General features: G+C 36.4%; 1 protein-coding gene across 1 annotated transcript in view; it reads right to left on the reverse strand.

The window, feature by feature from the left end:
* The window catches only part of ASIC5 (acid sensing ion channel subunit family member 5), a 33,654-nt gene extending 27,686 nt beyond the window's left edge, over nucleotides 1-5,968 (reverse strand). Inside the window, exons 1-2 of the mRNA XM_077844407.1 lie at nucleotides 5,548-5,968; nucleotides 2,452-2,758 (exon numbers count right to left, since the gene is read on the reverse strand). Coding sequence (XP_077700533.1) covers nucleotides 2,452-2,758; nucleotides 5,548-5,587 — 347 coding nt within the window. The 5' untranslated portion in view covers nucleotides 5,588-5,968. The remainder of the gene's footprint in view (nucleotides 1-2,451; nucleotides 2,759-5,547) is intronic.
* Between the last annotated feature and the right edge of the window lie 15,040 nt (nucleotides 5,969-21,008).

The following is a 21,008-nucleotide window of genomic DNA, read 5'->3' on the forward strand; positions in this document are numbered from 1 at the left end:
GTAGCTTCTATCATGCTAAGACAGAAAGAGAGAAGAACTAAGTGGTTTGTGAAGCAAGTTCTACACTGTTCTTATTGGGATTTAGTGGAATTTTTTTTTTTTTTTTTTTTTTTTTTAGTGTTTCTTCATTTGCTATATTCTCTGAGGACAATTTCCTGATATTTTATTGGTTGCTTTAGAAAACTGTATTTAGGTATGTTTTATTATATTTAGGTATTAGGTAGTAGATACAATGATTTTCTCTTTTTTTCTACCAGTTTTTTAAAAATTTGATTTTATGTGATAAGAACACTTAACATGAGATCTACTCTCCAAACAAATCTAAGTGTACAATACAGAATTGTTGACCCCAGGAACAAGACAAAATGGTGTATATATTATTTCATCTAACGTAACAGCAACCATGTTATAATATTATGACATTATAATTTATACATACAAGAATTGAAGCTAAAGATTAAATGAGGTTGTCCATGATCAAGTAGTGGATCAGTGGTAGATCTTAAGGAAATCACCCTCGCCACCTCCCAGATAAATCCTACATGCGATCTTTCAGGCTCATCCATGGGCAAATACGGAGTTTTTCCCCAGTACAATGATGATCTCTTTGAGATCTTGTTTTAAATTCTTTTGGATACACACTTAGAAGTGAAATTGCTGGATTATATGGTAAATCTATTTTTAATTTTTTGAGAAGCCCCTGCACTGTTTTCCATAATGCATGTTCCCTTGAGCATTCCTACCTACAGTGTATGAAAATTCCAATTTCTTCACATCCTCACCAATACTTGCTATCTTTGTTGTTGTTTTAAATTATTTACTTATTACTCTTTTAATTTATTTTTAATTTTTTTAATAATAGCCATCCTGACAGGTGTGAAGTGATATCTAATTGTGGTGTTCATTTGCATTTCTCTGATGTTTAGTGACATTTGACAGTTTTTCATATACCTGTTGCCCATTTGTATGTCTTCTTTGAAGACATGTCTCTTCAAATCCTTAGTACATTTTTAAATTGAGTTATTTTTGTTTGCTTGTCTGCTATTGAGGTGTAGGAGTTCTTCATATTTTGAAGATTTAACCCTCAATGATTGCTTTTTTACTAGTTATGATTGTTTTCTCTGAAGAGATCTGTGAAGTTCCTCAGACTGCCATTTTCAAAATAGTATATACATTTTATTTTAATAACATATCTTCAACCAACCTTTGCTTATATTAGAATGCAGGCCATTTAACATGGGCAATAGTATAGAAAATCTTTGGGGAGTGGGGTTGATTTGCTTTTACTTTTGGGACCTTGATACACACACACCTAGACACTTATGTAACAGTCACACAAACATGCTATAATACCTAATATGTATGGAACACCTATCCAAGGAAGACCCCAGGAACAAGACAAAATGGTGTATATGTTATCTCATCTAACATAACAGCAACTATGTTTTAATATATATATTACATATATATTATATATATACATTATAATTTATACATGTAAGAATTGAGCTAAGATTAAGCGAGTTGTCCAGGATCAAGTAGTGGATCAGTGGTAGACCTTAAGGAAATCAGCCTCGCCACCCCCCAGATAAATCCTATATGTGATCTTTCAGGCTCATCAATGGGCAAATACAGGGTTTTCCCTGGAAGGCCTCGTGGGGGATAGCTGCCCTCCTACAGGACTTGGGGTAGTTGTTGAATTGCTGTTTTCTGGAGGGACTTGTAGTTAAAGACTCAAAAACAGCAGAGCATTAAACCAAGGGTGAGGCTCTTCTGAGCTCAGAGCCCTCTGTGACTGCACAGGTCACACACCCATGAAGCTGGCCTGCCTCTGTTACATTAAAGATCTCATCACGGACACATCAGAACATTTCCTGTCTCCAACTACTTCTGCACAGTGGTTCCCTCTTCAGATTCTTCCTCATTCCCACCTGGAAACTGCCTAGTTATCCTTGATACTCTGACTCCTGTGACACCAGATATAGACTGTCACCTGCCCCCTGTGCTAGCATATCCCGTGTGCATACTTTATTGTACTGCACAAGCGCCATACATATTGCATTGTGGTTGCTTATGTTTCTTTCATTTTTGCTAATTAACACACTCTAAACACAAGGATCAGGACCTTTACATTTACCGAAGCACAGGATTTGGTGTGATGTCTAGTAAGCAATTGGGGAAAGAAAGAAAGAAAGAAAGAAAGAAAGAAAGAAAGAAAGAAAGAAACAAAGAAAGAAACAAAGAAAGAAACAAAGAAAAAAAGAAAGAAAGAAAATTAAAGAAGAAATCAAATAAGCTTCTTTGCCCTCCTAAATTTAGGTTTTTAGGTATAATTTAAGAACTTTATGGTTTCATATACATTCAATATCATAGAGTGAAACTATCTCAGTGATATAAAGTCATGCTAGCAAAGTTATAGAGACTTATGACTACTGAAACAGGAATTTTTACCTGTTTAAATTACAAAATGTCACAGCTGGGAACTCGATCTTTTCCACGTACTGAACCTCTATAGATGTTGTGGTGGGCCATGTGAAGTAGTTGACCAAGCGACTGTAGATCTGCCATACGACGAGTGAGACTGAGCCCAAGACTATCACCGACCAGATCAGCTTGCGAATTTTGCTCTGGTTGTGAACAATATTGTGGACCCCATGAAAGGAAGTAGAGATGGCAAAGTCATGGTCAAACTTCTTCCGTTCAGTGGGAGATGGCAGCGGCTTCTTCGAAAGGCATAGCTTTATCTTTTCCAAGAGTCCTTAAGGTTTAACAAAATAATTAAACAAACAAAAGTAATGCCATCTGTGAGAAATATAACTCAAAGAAGTTCAAGCAGGTTACCCTTTTTATGCATAATACATAGATTTTCAAAATCCATCTTGGTTAAATGATTTCTTTAGGAATCAAGAGGTAGAAGTGTTGATGGCATGGGTCTGATAGAATGGGTGGCTTGCAACTCATAATCTTCAAAAAAAAAAAAAATGGCTCTTACTTTTGAAATACAGTTTCTCGGGGCACCTGAGTGGCTAGTTGGTTAAGTGTCTGCCTTCAGCTCAGGTCAAGATCCCAGGGTCTTGGGATTGGGTGGGGCTTCCTCTTCAGCAGGGAGTTTGATTCTCTCCCTCCCTCTGCCCTCCCTCATCCACACGCACGTGTGCTCTCTCTTTCTCAAATAAATAAAGTCTTAAAAATTAAGTAATTAATCAATTAATTTAATTAAATTTCTCACTGAAGAATCACAGAGTCCCTTAGATGTCATGAGCAAAATCAGGCTGATTCTTCTGAGAGTCGTAAGTGGGGCTAAAAAGCAATCTTGTCTTCAATTAATTTTAGTCCTACAGTAATGTATTGTGGGACTGAACTTCTGGAGTTTCGCTGGCTTTGAAACACAATTATTTTACTTCAATTGGTTAATCTAGCCTGGAATATTTAAAGTTGCACCATCAGGTGAGGAGTCTATCGTCAATCTCTTTAGACAGTGAATTAATTCTTTCAATACTACCAGTGATCATTCAACTCTTGTTTATTTGTATTGATTGATAAGGACTGGTAAAAGGTGGCCCTATTTTTTTTTTCTGGCAATATAGAACATATTCCATATTTTCTGTTGGTTTAATTCATTTTTATATTTCTGTAGAAGACATGGAGAGTTTCTTTGCTGAAGGAAGGCTGCAAACATCTCAAAGGATGGGACAGTCTTTGAAATGGAAATATCAGCCTCCTGATTCTAGGCCTTGCCTCTTATAACCTGTGCTATTGTTCAGACACTGTGCCAAGTTTCTCAATCTTTCTAATACTTGGTTCCTCTTCTCTGTGGGAGAACAGTCTTTTGCCTCAAGAGTTTGTTGGGAGTTTTAAATAAGATAATACCTGGGATGGCTTGGCATGTCATATGAACCATAATAAGTCCTCAATTTGTCTTAGCTATTTTTGTTATTCTGCTAATTTACTAGTGACGGGGCAAATGGTTAAAATATTTTTTAACATTGTCTACAATTTTAATTTAAGAAACTAGTTCTTAATGGCCTCAAAATGCTCAGAATTGGGATCCCCGGGTGGCTCAGGGGTCTGGCGCCTGCCTTCCGCCCGGGGTGTGGTCCTGGAGTCCCAGGATCGAGTCCCGCATTGGGTTCCCTGCATGGAGCCTGCTCCTCTCTCTCTCTCTCTCTCTTTCTGTGTCTCTCATGAATAAATAAATAAATAAATAAAATCTTTAAAAAAATGTTCCTAATTTAAAAAATTGACTTTTATATTTTTTACTTCAATTCAAGAAGTATTATTTCTGTCAGCTGATCAGCATTAATTTATTTCTAAAAGGTTTCAAGTGTGGCTTATCATTAAATCATGATTTAATACTTCATAGGTCCCAACCAATTAGCTGAGCTTCCATTATGATATATAAAAGGTACCTATTAAAACATTTTCTAAGATACCCCATTTCATTTGCAAAGCACAGATTATATTATGATTATTTTATAGACTATCCACTAAACAGGAAATTTTGTATTAATCTGATTAGCTTGAGTTTAGACAAAACTTTTACAATAGTCCCACATACTGTTGTTTTTATACAAAATTAGGTAATGTTTATGTAAAGTAACTGGCACAGTCCCAGGGCAAAAAAAAATATAAGAAAAGTTTATTGTTATTAATATTTCCTAGCAAAATAAATTTAGCAACACTCTTTTGTGTATTACTTAGCCATTAGTTACAAACACGAAGAATTGACTCTTACAGAGGGACAACTCTGTTTCTGGGCATTGGCACCCCTCCTAGTAGAGGGCTCAATGCTGTTAGAAGGGGAAGAGTAATCTAGGAATCAGTAACTGGCAAACCAAAAAGTATTGCCGCTTGCAAGTATTACCTTGAAAAATAAGTTTCAGGCTTATTTGTTGAAAATCAGCTTGTTTAATACTACTCCTTGACAATTGCTTTGGTGTTACTGGAATATTCTTAATCATTTGCTAAGGTTTTAAAAGAGTTTCATAAATAATTTATTATTGTACACGAACAGTGAAGAAACAAGGTAAAATATTACCATGAGGAAGGTTAAAATTGACTTAATAAACGGCACATGAGCCCGCAAAGCTAGGGAAATGTCTTACTTCCCTGACCGAAGTAAACACTACACAGTTTTTGGAAGTGGCCTTTGTATTGAATACTGATCCTCATAGAGGCATTTCGAGGAATATCAAACACTTTTTACTGTATTTTAAAAATAAAACTTGTAGGCACATGATCAATAGAAACCCAAACCAAACCAAACCGAAATAACCCCAAAAAACAACCACAACAACAACAAAAAGAAACAAAATAAAACCAAAAAATAGATTCTAGCATATAGTAAATATTTTAAAACAATTTTCATTGGTTTCCCTCATACAAATTACTTCTTTCCTATATAACAGAAACTATGCTACTCATATCCAAGTAATAGCGGAAATCAGATTTCCCAAATGAAAAACATAATCCCCCTTCCCTTTGGCTGATGTCTAGCCTGTGGGAATGAACGTAGAAACTGCTCTGAGCAGTTGACTCCTTACCCACCTTTCTCAGCAGATGCTTTTGGTTTCTCAGTCTGCTCCATTCTCAAGTTCAGCGTGCAGAGTCCTTGGGGTATATCCGATTTTCATCGATAACCATATTCATTTTGTGGCCTTTATATAAAATACAGCAGTTGAGGTCGTAAAACATGGGGGTAATTTAAATGTTTGTGTTGCTATGTTTTGCCTCATAAAGCATGATCAGCAAACCAAAAATGCTGCTAGAAACAGCTATGGGTATTTACGGACTGAGGAGAAGCCATCATAGAGTGAAATGAAAAAATATAATTTGGAAATCGTTTTCTCAGAATTAAAGAGAGAATCCCAACAAATCTGTGATTTTAGAATCACCCCTGAGGAGCCTAGGTGACACTCATGTGATGCGCTTGGAAGAGAGTCTCCTTCACTCTTCTATCTACCTCTCTCTTTATCCTGCTTTCAATCAAAATGCAGTTGAACTGAATTTTGGGGGATAAAGATGTCTTCTCCCTGTTGAAGTTACTTTCTTAATAACAAGTGAAGATGTTTTAAACAGAAATAATAATCAATGAAAATGACAGCATAAAACATAAAACTTCCTCAAGAGGTAATGATTGCGGGAAGCATACAAATTTAATAAAGCACAGAGGTCAATTATTTCTTCTTATTAACATTTTTGAGAAATTATTAGAATTTATTATATTAAATAATAAACTGAGAAATATGCATGATTGTGTATAAATGGCACCACCTCTTGACACAACTGAGGAACTGCATGGCTCACTACTTCCAGTCTTTTTAGTTACCATAATAGTGTTTTAACCATTAACATGGTCAGATACATTTTACATATATTTCCTTGGAAACTCAGGACTATAAGTTAAGACTAGTGTTATATGGAAGCAAACTAAGAAATTTCAAGTGATGTAAAATGAAAGTCATGGGATGATGTTCTCAACAAATGAAAGATATTAGGAAGAGGGTCAATCTCATGATGTATGGATTTCTCCATGAAAGGGGTCTTTGGGGATTCCATTAGAACCTCAGAGAATTTTTAAATTCAGCGGTTCTTGAGAGGAATGGCAGCTGACTTACCTCTTCACCTTTTCTTCCCTTTCCTGTCTTCCTTGTTTCTTCATCCTACCATTTTTCCACAGAGGCTGGGGAACCCTTGGATGAACCAGGTAATGGGTTAGAATGCTAAGTTGGCTTAATTACCAGTTATCCACTGTTTGAACTTCTCAGGGCAGTCATTAGCTGACACAAGTTGGGAACAGCCTGGTGGGAAGTGGAGCTAGTCCAGAAAGAACAGGCCAGGTGGAGCAAGAGTAATAAAGAGGGAAAGGAGAGGAGTTTCTGGGCAGAGATGGGGGAGGGGGATCAAAGGAAAGTCTTCTAAAGCTATATGTTATCTTCTTCATGATTTAACCAAGGCTCAGAAATAACTAGCAATTTTCTTAAAGTGTATTCATGTTTTCATATTTACTTCTTCTTCTTGTTTTCACTTCTGCTTCACTTCCTCTTTCTGGAGCCTATACCTTGGGTTACTTCCCCACAGCATCTTCATCCATCAGAGAGAAAGAAAAATAGAGTGAAACAGAAAGAAAGGAGATCTCTCAATTTCTTCCCTATTTTTACTTAACAAAAAAGAAAAGAAAAGCATTTTCTTATTTCGTGTTTGCTCAAACTTCTCTGTCTTTTCTGGGACATTTAAAAATGATGAAAGTATTTGCTCCTGCTTGCACTCATCGCCAGTGCATTGATCCTCACCTCTCTTCCGCTTTAAGATGAACTTTTCAAGGCTGCTTTCTTTTCTCCTCTCTTTCGGTTACAAATACTTCACCCTCTCCTCCATTCTATTAACAACTTTTAGTAGACTTAAATTCCATGAGAAATGTCCAATGAGAAAATCTCCCACCCATTTGCCCTGTTCTTCCCTGTTTGATTGAAATTAAAATTAAGTGTCCTTTCCACCATTATCTCCTATTTCTTCTTCTGAACTTTCTTAACTCTCTGGGGGATCTCATTAAAAATACAGAAGCTCCCACTTTCCTTCCTCCTACTTTCTGGGCTTCTTGCAGTTGATTTGCATAACGAGTGCATTTGATAAAAGACTGATTTCCTGATCCCTTCCAACAACACCCCATTACATGCACACATACAAAGGTGAGTAAGCACATGGCAAACCAAATGCAGTGAGGATCTACAGTGTTCTGAATTGTCATAGCACAAGTAGCGTCAACAGCAGAAAGTCACTCATTACTAATAAATGCAAAAGGTAAAATAAAAGAGAATGGAGAGGAGGGGGAAAAAACCTTTCATCTGACCTCAAATTTGAATTCAGAACATAACATTAAGAATTTTATGCAGTGTCTAAAGAAGTATATTAGGACCTAGTACCAATAATATGCCACATGAATGTGTCTTATTCAAGTATTTCCTATTTATTCTATTTTTTTAAATCTCCTATGTTTTTCATAAAAATGTTGATCCTATTGAACTGGCATATATCTAAAGGTCTTTTATTTTATTTTTTTAAATAGTTTTTTTAAGATTTTTATTTATTTATTAGAGATACAGAGAGAGAGAGGCAGAGACACAGGCAGAGGGAGAAGCAAGGCTCCATGCAGGGAGCCCGACGTGGGACTCGATCCCAGGTCTCCAGGATCCTGCCCTGGACCAAAGGTGGTGCTAAACCCCTAAGCCACCCGGGCTGCCCTCTAAAGGTATTTTAAAGGATCATCTTTGGCTACGACTTTTGAATTTAGCTTTGAATTAAAACTCTGTATTTTACACTATGTTTGGGACAATGCATAACCATTAATAGTAAAGCATTTTTGTTCTTTTTAGACAGATTTGAAAGACTATAGGATCTGCAAAAGAAGAGAAGGTAAAGAATACTTTATCTTTTATTGGAAATAGATATTTTTTTTCTTAATAATTTTGGAAAGAGAAACTAAAGCAAACCCAAAACTTAGCATGTTTTCAATAAATACTTTGATGATGTCTTGCTTTGGTTTGCAATAATACCAAAAGCAGAAGTGATACTGCTATTTTCTGTTATACCCTGTGTGTAAGCCTTGTTGGTTAGTGTTTTTGTATTCAGTACAATATAATCTTTTCTAAAACACTAAGTGTTTAGCCACTCTATCATATCTACTCAACACAAATAAATTCATGCATCAAAAATGATAGCAGTTAGTGTAGAAAGGGGCCTTACGATGGACATCACCATGTCTCACTTCATTGCCATCTCCCACCCTCACCCATGTAACAGGGGAGGAAGCTCAGACATGAGGTTAGAGAACAGAAATTCTGCAAAAGGAGGGCTCTTTGCCTGTTTGATTCTCTGGAAGAATGTCTGGCAGATAGGAGGCAGTCAATAAATATTTGCGAATGAATATAAAGTTTCTCCTAGCCTTGTACTTTCCTCATGACACACAGAAGAAAATTATTGCAATTTTTTCCAACCTTTCATTTTTAAAAGTGCAGACTGGGATGTGGGTGTCTCCATCGGTTAAGGGTCCCACTCTCAGTTTCAGCTCAGGTTGTGATCTTAGAGTGGACAGATGGAACCCCACGTGGGCCTCATGTTGGCCTTGGTGCTGAGCAGGGAGTCTGCTTGGATTCTCTCTCCCTCTCCTACTGCCTCTTGCATGTGTGTGCATGCTCTCTCTCTCAAATAAATAAATAATCTTAAAAAATAGTTAAAGTGAAGACTTAAAATTACAAGAATTGTGCAATGAATATCTAAATATTTTTTACTATAACTCACTAATTATAAACATTTTCCCATATTTGCTTTATCTTCACTTCTAAATGTATCATCCTTTTATCTCTCTCTCTCTCTCTCTCTCTCTCTTTTTTTTTTTTTAAGAGAGAGAGAGCACACACAGGTAGAGGGAGCTGCAGGCAGAGGAAGAGAGAGAGAGGCGGGCTCCCCGCTGATCAAGGAGCCCTCTGTGAGGCTCCATCCCAGGACCCTGGGATCATGACCGGAGTCAAAGGCAGATGCTTAGCTGACTGAGCCACCCAGGTTCCCCCATTCTCTTATCTCTTAAAAAAAAAACAAAAAAAGATAGGACATCCTCCTGAAGAAATATAATATAAAAATCTCAGTCAGGAAGCTTTACTCCAATACAGCACCATTATTCATTATATATTCCACATTCAGAATCTCCAACTTCTTCCCCAAACAGAGAACACTTTATTTATAATGTTTTATTTCCCCAATCCAGAATCTTGTCAAGGATCATGGATTGCATTCCGTTATCCTGTCTATTTAGTCACACCATTAATCCAGAATGGTTTCCTAACCTTCAATTTATTTTTGTCTTCTTGTTACATTGATGTTTTTGAAGAATCAATGTCAGATGTTTTGCATAATACCTTTCAATTCTTGGTTGTATAGTTTCTTCTTCCTGATCAAGTTCAAGTCAAATGTTTAAGGTCTCTGGAGTACCAGAAAGATGTGTGTTCTTCACAAAGCATCACATCAAGAAGTACATGATCTCAGTTTCTCCTATTATTGGTGGCAGCATGTTTGATCTCGTGGCTAAGGTGCCGTCAGATTTGTTCTTATAAAGGTACTTGTTCCCTTTTGTAATTAGTAAGTAATCCTAGGAGTGATTCTTTGAGATTAAAATATCTCCTTTTCAGCATTTCATGCAATGAGTTTCAGCATAAATCAACACATCTTGTCTGAATTCATTATTGCTATGATGTTTCCAAAATAATGATATTTTCTTCCTATCATTATTTCTGTGGGGCTTTTTTGCATTCTTCTGTAAAAAAGAGCATTCTTTTCTGATTTCCCTGCTTATTTTTTTTAGCCAATGGATTGTTTCATTGTTCTGTACATGAAAATGTAGTCCAATGGTTATTCATCTAAGGGATTCTTTAAATTGGCACCTTTTCTGGAAGGACTAACTAAAATAAAATTAGTAGGCTTACTGCTGTCCCATTTTCTATTAAAAGCTAGTAACTCAAATATGTTTTAGGAGAAAAACACGGTCAGTTTGAGAGACAAACTTGTGATGCTTTAGACTCAGATTAATCAACTTAAAGCACTAAAATAATTAGCTGTAGAAGAAGGGTTAGGATTCATGGCTCTCAATTATTTGGGTGGTTATGAAAAGTGCGGTTAAGACAATATATAGACATGCTAATTTCTGGTTGTTCCTTTTAAATAAGTCAACAATTTGCTTGTGTTATGTTTATTTTATGCTTTCCTAGTAAAGGTACTAGAAACCAAATTTCTTGGATCAGTACAACAGTGAAGAGCATACGGTGTATTTCTTTATTCTATTTCTTGTTGCCTTAGTTTGTCTAATAAGACGTTAAACTTGTTATCCAAATGGAATTCTTCTGACTTATGTTTCCATGTACTGATTGAATGAAATGTTCATCCCTAGATCTTTAAATATAGGAAACAACTGCTTTATAATTTATATAGGAGTAGTATACACAAGAAAATGTTACATATCTGTGACATCATCATTAGCAAACATATCAAATGTACTATGGGTCTATTCCAATTATTCATGTATTTAAGAAGTCCATCCCTAGGGGTATCTGGGTGGCTCAGTCGGTCAAGCATCTGACTTCAGCTCAGGTCGTGATCCCAGGGATCTGGAATGGAGCCTAGCATCTGCTCTCTGCTCAGAGGGGAGAGAGGAGCCTACTTCTCCCTCCCCCTCTGCCAACCATACCCCCTGCTTGTGCTCTCTCTGTGTCAAATAAATAAACAAAATCTTTTTTTTTTTTTAAAGCCCCTCCCTCACTGGTATGCTTAGCTCTCTGAAAATGAAAGGCTTTTGAGAATCTGCTAATGAGTTTCTTATTCCATTTCTCTGCCATAGTCTGCTATTGGCTCAGTTTGTGGGAGGTTTCTGTTTGTCACTCAACTGCAGCCACGCCTCTGTTTATACACCTTTGTGGTTTTCTGCACAGTATTGAAAATGTTCCTGTTATTGGTCAATGGAGGGGGAAGGACTCCACTAATGCTTAACTTGTAGGGCCAGGAAGTTGCAAAATTATGTGTCTGCATAGTACATAACCCTGTGGGTCAAGGTAGCCTGGACAGGGTCCAATTATACAAACATTCTAGCTGCAATTTTATGTAGTTTTTTTTTTTTTTTCTGTTTTCTTGACTCGAATCCCTTATCTTTTTGTGCAATAGAACATTTGAGAGAAATGTCTCTGCCTTCCAACTACTTAGAACAAAAATATTTGTCATTATTTCCATACCTTGGAGGACTATTCTAAAGGAAGGTTATAAGTTGTGTGCTTAGTGTATCTTACAATAGATGACAATAAAACTAATCACTAATCACTAAGTAAGTTACCTAATGAGGTGGAAGATGAAATGTGCTATGGAAAAAAAAAAGAAAAGAAATAAAACATGGCAGGAGAGATCAAGAATTCTCAGTTTGAGGAGATGGTGTCAATTGTAATAAGTGGAGTAGGCAGTATGGACATACTTGGGAAGGTCAAATTTGAACAATCTTGAAAACAATAAAGAAATTACTCTAGAGGAGAACATTCCAGGCACTCTGCAGGGCTAAAGTTAAGGTCCTGGGTGGAAGCTACTAGTTTTTGAGGAGGAGCAAATAAGCCAGAGTAGGTAGACTGTGGTGAGAAAAAGAGAGGATAGGTCAGAAGGGTAATGGGAGGACATATAATACTGGGCTTATAAACCAGTGAGAGTTTTGTCTTTTATTTTAATAAAATGGAGAGTTTTTTTCAAGTTTGTTTAAAGAATGACATGATCCAATTTACATGTATTCTTGCTTGAGGTATTGGGAAGAGCATGTGTGTGATAAGTGGGTGGAGCAAGTGAAGGGGTACTGGAGAAGGCTGTAGGAGGCTGTTGGATTCTTACATTTTTAAAGGTAGAGCCAAAAGGATTTTCTTTTTTTCTTTTCTTTCTTTCTTTTTTTTTCTTTTTTCTTTTTTTTCTTTTTCTTTTTTTTTTTTTTTTTTTCCGAAAGGATTTTCTTGTGGATTACATGGGGGTTGTGAGAAAGAGATAGAAGTCAAGGATGACTCCAGGAGTTTTGACCTGAGCAATCAGAAGAATGGAATTACTATCAAATAAGATAAAGAAGACTTTTAGTAGAGTTGATTTTATAGAATGGGAAAGATTAGGTCAGTTGTAGACCTGTTGAGTTTGCAATGTCTATTAGCCATCGGAATAGAGATGTTCAATAGGCTTTGGAGATATGAGTCTGGAGTTCAGAAAAGAGGTCTAGGCTGGAGACAGACAGTTGGGAATTGGTGGTAAATGGATTGTATTTAAGTCCATTAGAATGAGTGAATCACCAACTCAGGGAGTATAGCTAGAGAAGAGGGCATGACTAAGAATTGACCCCTGATCTCCAATCTTAAAAGCTATGGGAAAAAGGAAGACCATGTAGAATGACCAGTGAGAGTGAGACAGGAGAAAAACCAAGAGAGTGAGGTATTCTTGTCTCCAAATGAAGAAGGTGAATCATAGGTGGTGATAGAGTAATCAACAATGTTAAATGCTGCTGATGGTTCAAGCAAGATAAGGCCTGAAATTTGACATTGCTCTAGGCACTGTGGCAGTGTTAGAGAAGTGGCGGGTGGGTATTCCAGTGGCCGAAAGGAGAATTCAAGAAGTTTGAGACAGTGCATATAAACAACTCTCTTGAGGGCTTTTACCACTAAATGGAAAAATAAAATAGTGCTGACATCCAAAATGTGGTCAAAAAAAATTTTCATGAGTTTCAAATATAATAGCATGCTTGTGTGCTTATAGATACGATGCACTTAAGAGTGAAAGTGCAAATATGTGGGAGAACGAGGGCATAATTGTTGGAGCAAAGCTCTTATGTCAGGGTGGATTATGATATACATACACAAGTAGAGAGCTTTGTATGATAGTTCATTTATGGTAAAGGGCTGGAGCACAGGGTATTTGGGGTTGATGCTAGGAGGTGACAACACATTGAAAATGGAAATATTCCTCTGACTGTTTCAAATGTTTCAGTGAAAATGAAATCAGGATCATCAGCTGAGAGTAGATAAAGGAGTGGGGGGAGACGAGAAGGTGTGAAAATTAATAGAATGAATAGCCTGGGATTGTATCATATAACTGCATGGCAATATAAAGAGTTCACTTGAAGTTCATGGTTATGATTTAAAGTGAGTCCAGCAGTGTGGCACTAGTATCAGACAAGTACAACATTTCTTGTGGCTGGAAAAAAAAGGTGGAGACAGGTGAAATTAATTGTAATAATAGATATTATTTAACAAAATAAAGTATTATTTTGACTTGCAATCAAATTAGGTATAAGGGGGAACATTTTCCATTCTTCTTTCAGTGCTGGGTCTTTGGAATCTGATGTACACTTTCCATCTCTGTTTGGACCAACCACATCTCAGAGGTTTAGTAGCCACATGTGGCTAACATTGCTCCTGCACTGGTGGTGTGGGTCTGGGTGATCGGTGAGGAGTGACTGGCTGAGAGACCCTGGAGGTCAGAAGCCTCAGGGGAGGAGGAAAGTTCAGTGAACTAAATGGCCAGGCTGTTGGTAGGATCATCTATACCTATACTGAAAATTCTAAGAACTAACAAAGGAGAACTTTTGAAGAGAATGACAGACAATAAGCAGGTAGGTAAAATCAGTGAGAAAACAAGGAGGAGGATGTGAGAGGCAGCAGGTAATAGCAACAGTGAGGAGGAATGGAATTTTTAGGGAAAAAAGTAGAGCAATCTGAAAATAAGGGAGTAGAATTTCTGTCCCTTCTCATGGTACAAGGGCTGCAGCCATCCTTGAAGAGATCTTCTTTGAGAATCAGTGTCTTCAATAGGATGAACATAACTGGTTAAGCAAGAAATACTGGTTTGCTTAGGATATGAATGTGTCTTGGCTGAGGTTGAAGAATTGTGCAATAGACATTTTCATAGACATACATATAGTTTTCAACAGAAGTAAAGAAAGCTTTGCCTAAAATGATATAAATTAAAATTATAAGTATTAAATTGTCAATTGTTGGTGCCTCAGTAGTTGAGTTGGTTAAGCATGTGCTCAGGTCATGATCCCAGAACCCTGGGATTGAGCCCCAAGTCCTGGCCCCCTGATCAACAGGGTGTCTGTTTCTCCCTCTCCCTCTGCTGCTTCCCCCATTCATGCTCTCTCTTTCACTCACTCTCTCTCGTTCAAATAAATTTAAAGAAAATCTTAAAAAAGTAAAAAAAAAAAAATTTTTAAATCTATTGTTTTTCTGGGCAGGGGAAAATTCAGGGAGGGTAAGATTCAAGTTGATGATTGGTTATTTCTGGGAAGTGGAGCTCCAGTGACTTTCATTTTTGACTTGTTGAATTTGTGTATTAGCATGTTGTTACAATACGTATATTTTTGTTTGAATAAAATATTCAAAAATGCTATTCTTCCCCTGCGGTCTTTATATTTGATATACCCTTTCTCCTGCAGAAAAAAACGGGGTTTTCAAAAGAATTGCTAAGTAAGATTGTGTGTGTGTATGTGTGTGTGTGTGTGTACGTGCGTGTGTGTTAAATAGCCAGTTAGATAAAAATACAAAGAACAACCAAAGTGATCAAGCAGTCATTAGTGAAAGAAACCAGAATACATCATCCCAAAATATACTTCTTTGACTTAAAAGTTATTTTAAGCTGAAGGCAATAAAGAAGCAGTAAATGCAAAAAAGGCTCCCCCTTTTCTGCTTAAAGGCAAGAAAAAATTTCACATTTTACTTGAAATACACTCTTACCAGCTCAGAGAAGTTACCCAGGTAATCTGCAGACAAATTGTTAAACTATTTTTCTAGTTACTTCACCATACCCTTTTGTCTAAATCTCTTTGTCTTGCCAATTCTTCACTTATTTATTTATGTATTTATGTATTTATTTATTTATTTACTTACTTACTTACTTACTTACTTACCTATTTATTTAAAAGGTATAAAACCCTCTTGCTTTGGTCAGTCCGGGTCTTCATTCTCTTATGAATGCCCTCGTTCCCATGTACAAATTCAATAAAATTTGTAAACTTTCCTCTCATTGGTCTGCCGGTCAGTTTAATTTTCAGACCCAACCAGGGACCCTAAGAGGGTCAAGGAAAACTTTTTCCTCCCTTACTATGACAATTCTAAGTGTTCACTGTATACAACGCAAACACCAACCTTCACCTTAACATGCTTCTCAGACTAAGCACCAAGGCAGGTGTCTAAAAGAAAGCTGGAATCTATTGGCATTAAGTGTATTTACAGAGTTGCTGAGAAATTGCTACTGAGGTGTGAAATGGATTTAACAATCAATGAAATACCTCCCCCCATCAAAAAAAAAAAAAAATCAATCAGAGAGCAATGGTTCTTTTTCTTCTGTAAAATAACATCTGCCCCAGGGACGCCTGGGTGGCTTAGTCAGTTAAGCATGTGACTCTTGGTTTCAGCTCAGGTCATGATGTCGGGGTCGTGAGATAGAGCCCCAAATTGAACCCCACATCAAGCTCCACACTCAGCATGGAGTCTGCTTATGATTCTCTCCCAACCCCCTAGTGCTTTCTCTCTCTCTCTCTCTCTTTCTCTCCCTCAAATAAATACACAAACACATAAATACATATTTGTAAAAAAATAAGGAGGGCACTTGATGGGATGTGTACTGGGTGTTATATGTTAGTAAATTGAATTTTAATAAAATATTTAAAAAATAACATCTGCCTCTTGATTGGTGGTAGCAGCTATAGTTTTCAGAGCCCATGGCTCTTTTATTGTAGCCTTTTCTTGCCTGAGATGACCAAAATCTTTTGCTTAAAATAAACCACAGTTCTTTCAAGTTAGAATGATAATTTGACTTAAAAAAAAAAAAAAATCTAGGGCAGCCCGGGTGGCTCAGCGGTTTAGCGCTGCCTTCAGTCCAGGTATGATCCTGGAGACCTGGGATCGAATCCAACATCAGGGTCCCTACATGGAGCCTGCTTCTCCCTCTGCCTGTGTCTCTGCCTCTCTCTCTCTGTCTCTCATGAATAAATAAATAAAATCTTTAAAAAAAAATCTAGAGTTGCCATTATTTTTGTTTGTTTTTATGGAATTCCTTCCTCTTATATCTTGTGCTTCTCCTACTTGCTATTATTATACTTCATTAGGCTAGTTATACTTTGTCAACTAGTTTGGACAAATATCAAGATAACAAATTCACTTAGTGACAAAGTTACTTTATTATTGGAAGGCAACATAACAGATTAGAAAGAACATAGTGTCTGCAATCAATTATTTCTCTTCCAAATTCATGTGTTGAAATCCTAACCCCCTAAGTGTTGATATTAGGACTTGGACCTTTAGGAAGTGATTAGGCCAAAACTCAGAGCCTCTGGAATGGGTTAGTCCTCTACTGAGATCCAACAATGCTCTCTGGTCCTTTCTGCGCTGTGAGGATCCAAGAGGAAGCAAGGCTCTTATCAGACATTGAATCCACCAGTTCAACGATCTTGGAATTCTTAGCCTCCAGGATTACGAGAAGTAAATGTTTATTGTTTATAAGCTACCCAGTTTATGACATTTTTGTTACAGCAGCCTGAGTGGTCTGAGACAGTATTTGAAACCATGCTTGAGACTTGAATGCAGACTCTACATTAGTAACCATGAGAAGTCACTCAAATTCCACAAGGTAGCTTTTCTACGTCTGTATAATAATATAGTGGCAACTCATAAATTTGTCACAAGAATTAAATGAGATAACGTGTCTGCTACGTGTTAAATTCTACACATACTAGCAATTATTGTTATGAATTAGCCCATATTGTCAGGAATGACTTTTACACATTTTTTGGTTAAAAGATTGACAATAATTATAATTACAAGCATATTCCTAATTTTTACATAGAAAAATATCATACCTATTTCAGTCCTCAAAGTCATTTGCAGTCTATAATCTATTATTTGTCTTTGAGTATTATTAAAAAAACCTTCTATGTAATCAAATCACTCATGCAAATATCATTAAATTATGTGCATTAAATGCACATAACTTCATAGTGACTGCCATGAGTAAGAAAATTTATTGTGCTCTCTGGAAGATACAAAGCCTGCTCTTCTTTTTTTTTTAAAAAGATTTTACTTATTTACTTGAAAGAGAGAGAGAGAGAAAGAGAGAGAGAGAGAGTACATGAGCAAGGGGAAGGATAGAGGCAGAGTGACTAGCAGACCCTTTGGTGAGCTCAGAGCCTAAGGGAGGGCTCCATCCCAGGATCCCAAGATCATGACCTGATCACAGTCAGACTTCAACCAACTAAGCCACCCAGGTGCCCTACAGAGTCTGCTCTTTAGATTCAGAGACAAAGCAAACATTTTTCAGAAGAGTTTTATAAATAATATACTTTCAGAAATCATAGGAATTAAATTTTACTATGGATAGATGGTGCTATGAGGAGAAAACATGATAAAGGAGGATTTCAATCAAATCTTCAAGAGTTAAAGAAAGCCTTGGGAAATTATCCATTTTATTTTGCACCCCAAGAAAACATCTAACAAAATTGTGTATATTACATATTGCAGCAAAGGATACTGCACACAATGATTTTAATTTTCCTCTCCTATTAATATGAGAGACTCCTATTTCTCTAGTGAAAACTTCAACTCCACTTTTTACTCCTGCCTCCTGGTTAAAACTTATCACATCCAGTCACCAATCACTTGTTGTAAAATCACAGTGCTTCTCACGGTATTTCATTTATTTTGCCACATTTACACAAGGTAAATTCACCAGTTGAGATGTCAAGATTTTGATAAGAGGTACAAAATATTTAGGATTTTCAGTATAAGATTTTCCAAATTTTATTCTATAGAATTAGATTAGGTCTTTGATAAGCTTATGTGAATTTTTAAAGCAGAATCCCTTAATTTGTAATTTACCATGCACTTTGGCAATTTGAAAGGTTTTAAGAAGACTTGCAGGGCATACGCCTACTTATGTACAGCCAGCATTTGATGACAGAAACTTTTATTTCCATTAATCCTATGAAGTCAGTAAGAGAAGTTCTGTTCCAAACCACCTCCAACCAAAGTGATGAGTTAAGCCTGTAGGGTACGAATAAACCTTCTTAGGCATTCAGTCCCATCATAATCCTCAATGGAATATCTATCAAATGAGACTAGTGACATCCATCCAAAAGCTTCATTCATATTCTAGGTAAACTCCTAAGTAATAAAAGAAAATAATTTTCGCTTTTTCTCATTTGTAGATTTCATGAATAACTGATTTATCTTTATTTTAATAGGACTGTAAGTCAAGTAACTATATTATTTCCTTCTTCGTATTGGCTTCTAGAAAACTTACAGCCAAATTTTGGCTCATCTCTAAAAACTGTCTAGATTCTTATAGCTTGCATTATAATAATCTCATTTCTGGCTTAATCATATCTTCTTACCTTCATTTTCCTTTTGACTTATTCTGTTTATTGGCCTAGTTTTAGCTGTGGTTTTTCTTTCCATGCTCAATTGCCTTAAAGTTTTTCTTTTCTTTTGGAACAAGAGGGGTATAAACAAATACATAACTTTATTTTACCAATTACCTGTATATATTTTGTTTAATCAATGCAGTCTCCTTTTATCCTTTTAGAGAAGTAATGTGATATAGTAGAATGATCATTGTGTTCTTGGAGGTATGTATTTATGTATTTATTTATTTATTTTAAAGATTTTATTTATTTACGAGAGAGAGAGAGAGAGAGAGAGAGAGAGAGAGAACATGACCTGAGGGGCAGAGGAAGAAGGAGAAGCAGACTTCTTGCTGAGCAAGCAGCCAGAGGGCTCGATCCCAGGACCATGAGAGACCATGACCTGAGCCAAAGGCCTACACTTAACTGAGCAAACCAGGCATCCTGCCAAGAGGCTTGAAAATGACTTTGCCTCAATTCTGTCCTTAACTAGTTGTGCATTTAGTTAATATTTTGAAATTCTCTGGGCTTTCATTCTCACAGTCAGTTAGAAATAGACAGCTTAGCTTAAAGACTGCATGCAAGCCAAGTAGTTTGAGCTGGAAGGCACAGCAGAACTTCTATGCCACCTGGGGAAGAAAGTGGAATGGAATGGAGTTAGCTTCTGTCAGATGTGGGATAGAAATAGGGTTGGTCTATGATATGTGGGCAGCTAGAGTTAGCTAATATTTCATTGACTATTTAAATAGATATGTCTTATGGATCTGGTTTTGTTTTCATTTGTTTGATGGGAGCAGGGAAGAACATGTTTTGATTATTTTTTATTTATTTTTATATGTTTTTATTGGAGACATGCTTTGATTTAATCAGAATTATTTTTTAAAACAGATCCACATCATAATTCACTTCCAATATCTGAAGTGGAATGGGTAATTAAAAAGAAAACTTCAACAAATGACATTTTCACTATTTTTTTATCCATTAAATTCTTCTGAAAATACCATATCAAAAGGTTGAGGATTTATATATTGAAAATAAGTTATTCACTCCCATTAAACAGAATATTTTTGCATTATTTGCTTTAAAAATTTTAGCTGACAGTCTTGCACATGCTCAAGGCAAAAATGGTCATGAGCAACAGGTCATGGCTGATGAGAAGTCTGTCTTTACCCTTCCAGCCTGGAGGATGCTTTCTACACAGACAGGGGAAAACTCTGGTTTTATTTCACCTATAAAAAGAAGAGCTGTGCATTTATGTTTATATTCGAGTCATCACACACTACCCAGAATATTTGTAACTGTCCTAGGAAACAAGATACGAACACAGGTGAGCTTAATAGGTGTCTGACTTTTCTATATCTGACACTAAGTAAAACCCAGATATGATCACCATGTTCTTTTGGAACAGATGTTTCACAATCGTATGAATAGACAAAAGTGTTGGCAGAATTAAGCATCACACGTCCCTGTCATCATAGGCAAGCAGAACTCAGAAGGACCTGTATCAAAACAAGTGTAAACAGTCACACAATGGCCTGTCACACAGTTTCAACAGGACACTGAGTTAGATTTGTGAATTTGAATGTATTGAATATATAGTTGTATTTGTATGTTTTTACAAATTTGCTTGAAGTTTAAATTCCATGGAAGATATAAGCATTATATACGTTCACCTAGATCTGGGCCTGACCAACTCTGTCTGGCCATTCGGACCCAGCTATTTGACCCTCTCACAGGGGCCTTCCCTTATCAGTCAAACCTTCCCACTCCATTATTCCTTGTCTAATGACACCATTTTATTTTATTTATAATCTTTATTGTGATCTAAAATCATTATCTTATCTTTAACTTGTCTTGGTTTTTATTGCCATTTCCCTCTCAGTCTTAACTGAGAGCATCAGCTTCATGAAAGAATGAATATATTCTGTCCTGTTCATCATTTTGATCTTATGGCCTAGAACATGGCCTATAGCATAGTCATCATACTCAATATTCTGAGAGAATGAATACTTTTAACACAAATTTAAATAACCTTATAATAAATGTAATTTAAATCAACACTTAA

Source organism: Canis aureus, chromosome 13 (assembly GCF_053574225.1).
Source record: "Canis aureus isolate CA01 chromosome 13, VMU_Caureus_v.1.0, whole genome shotgun sequence".
Taxonomy (NCBI): domain Eukaryota; kingdom Metazoa; phylum Chordata; class Mammalia; order Carnivora; family Canidae; genus Canis; species Canis aureus.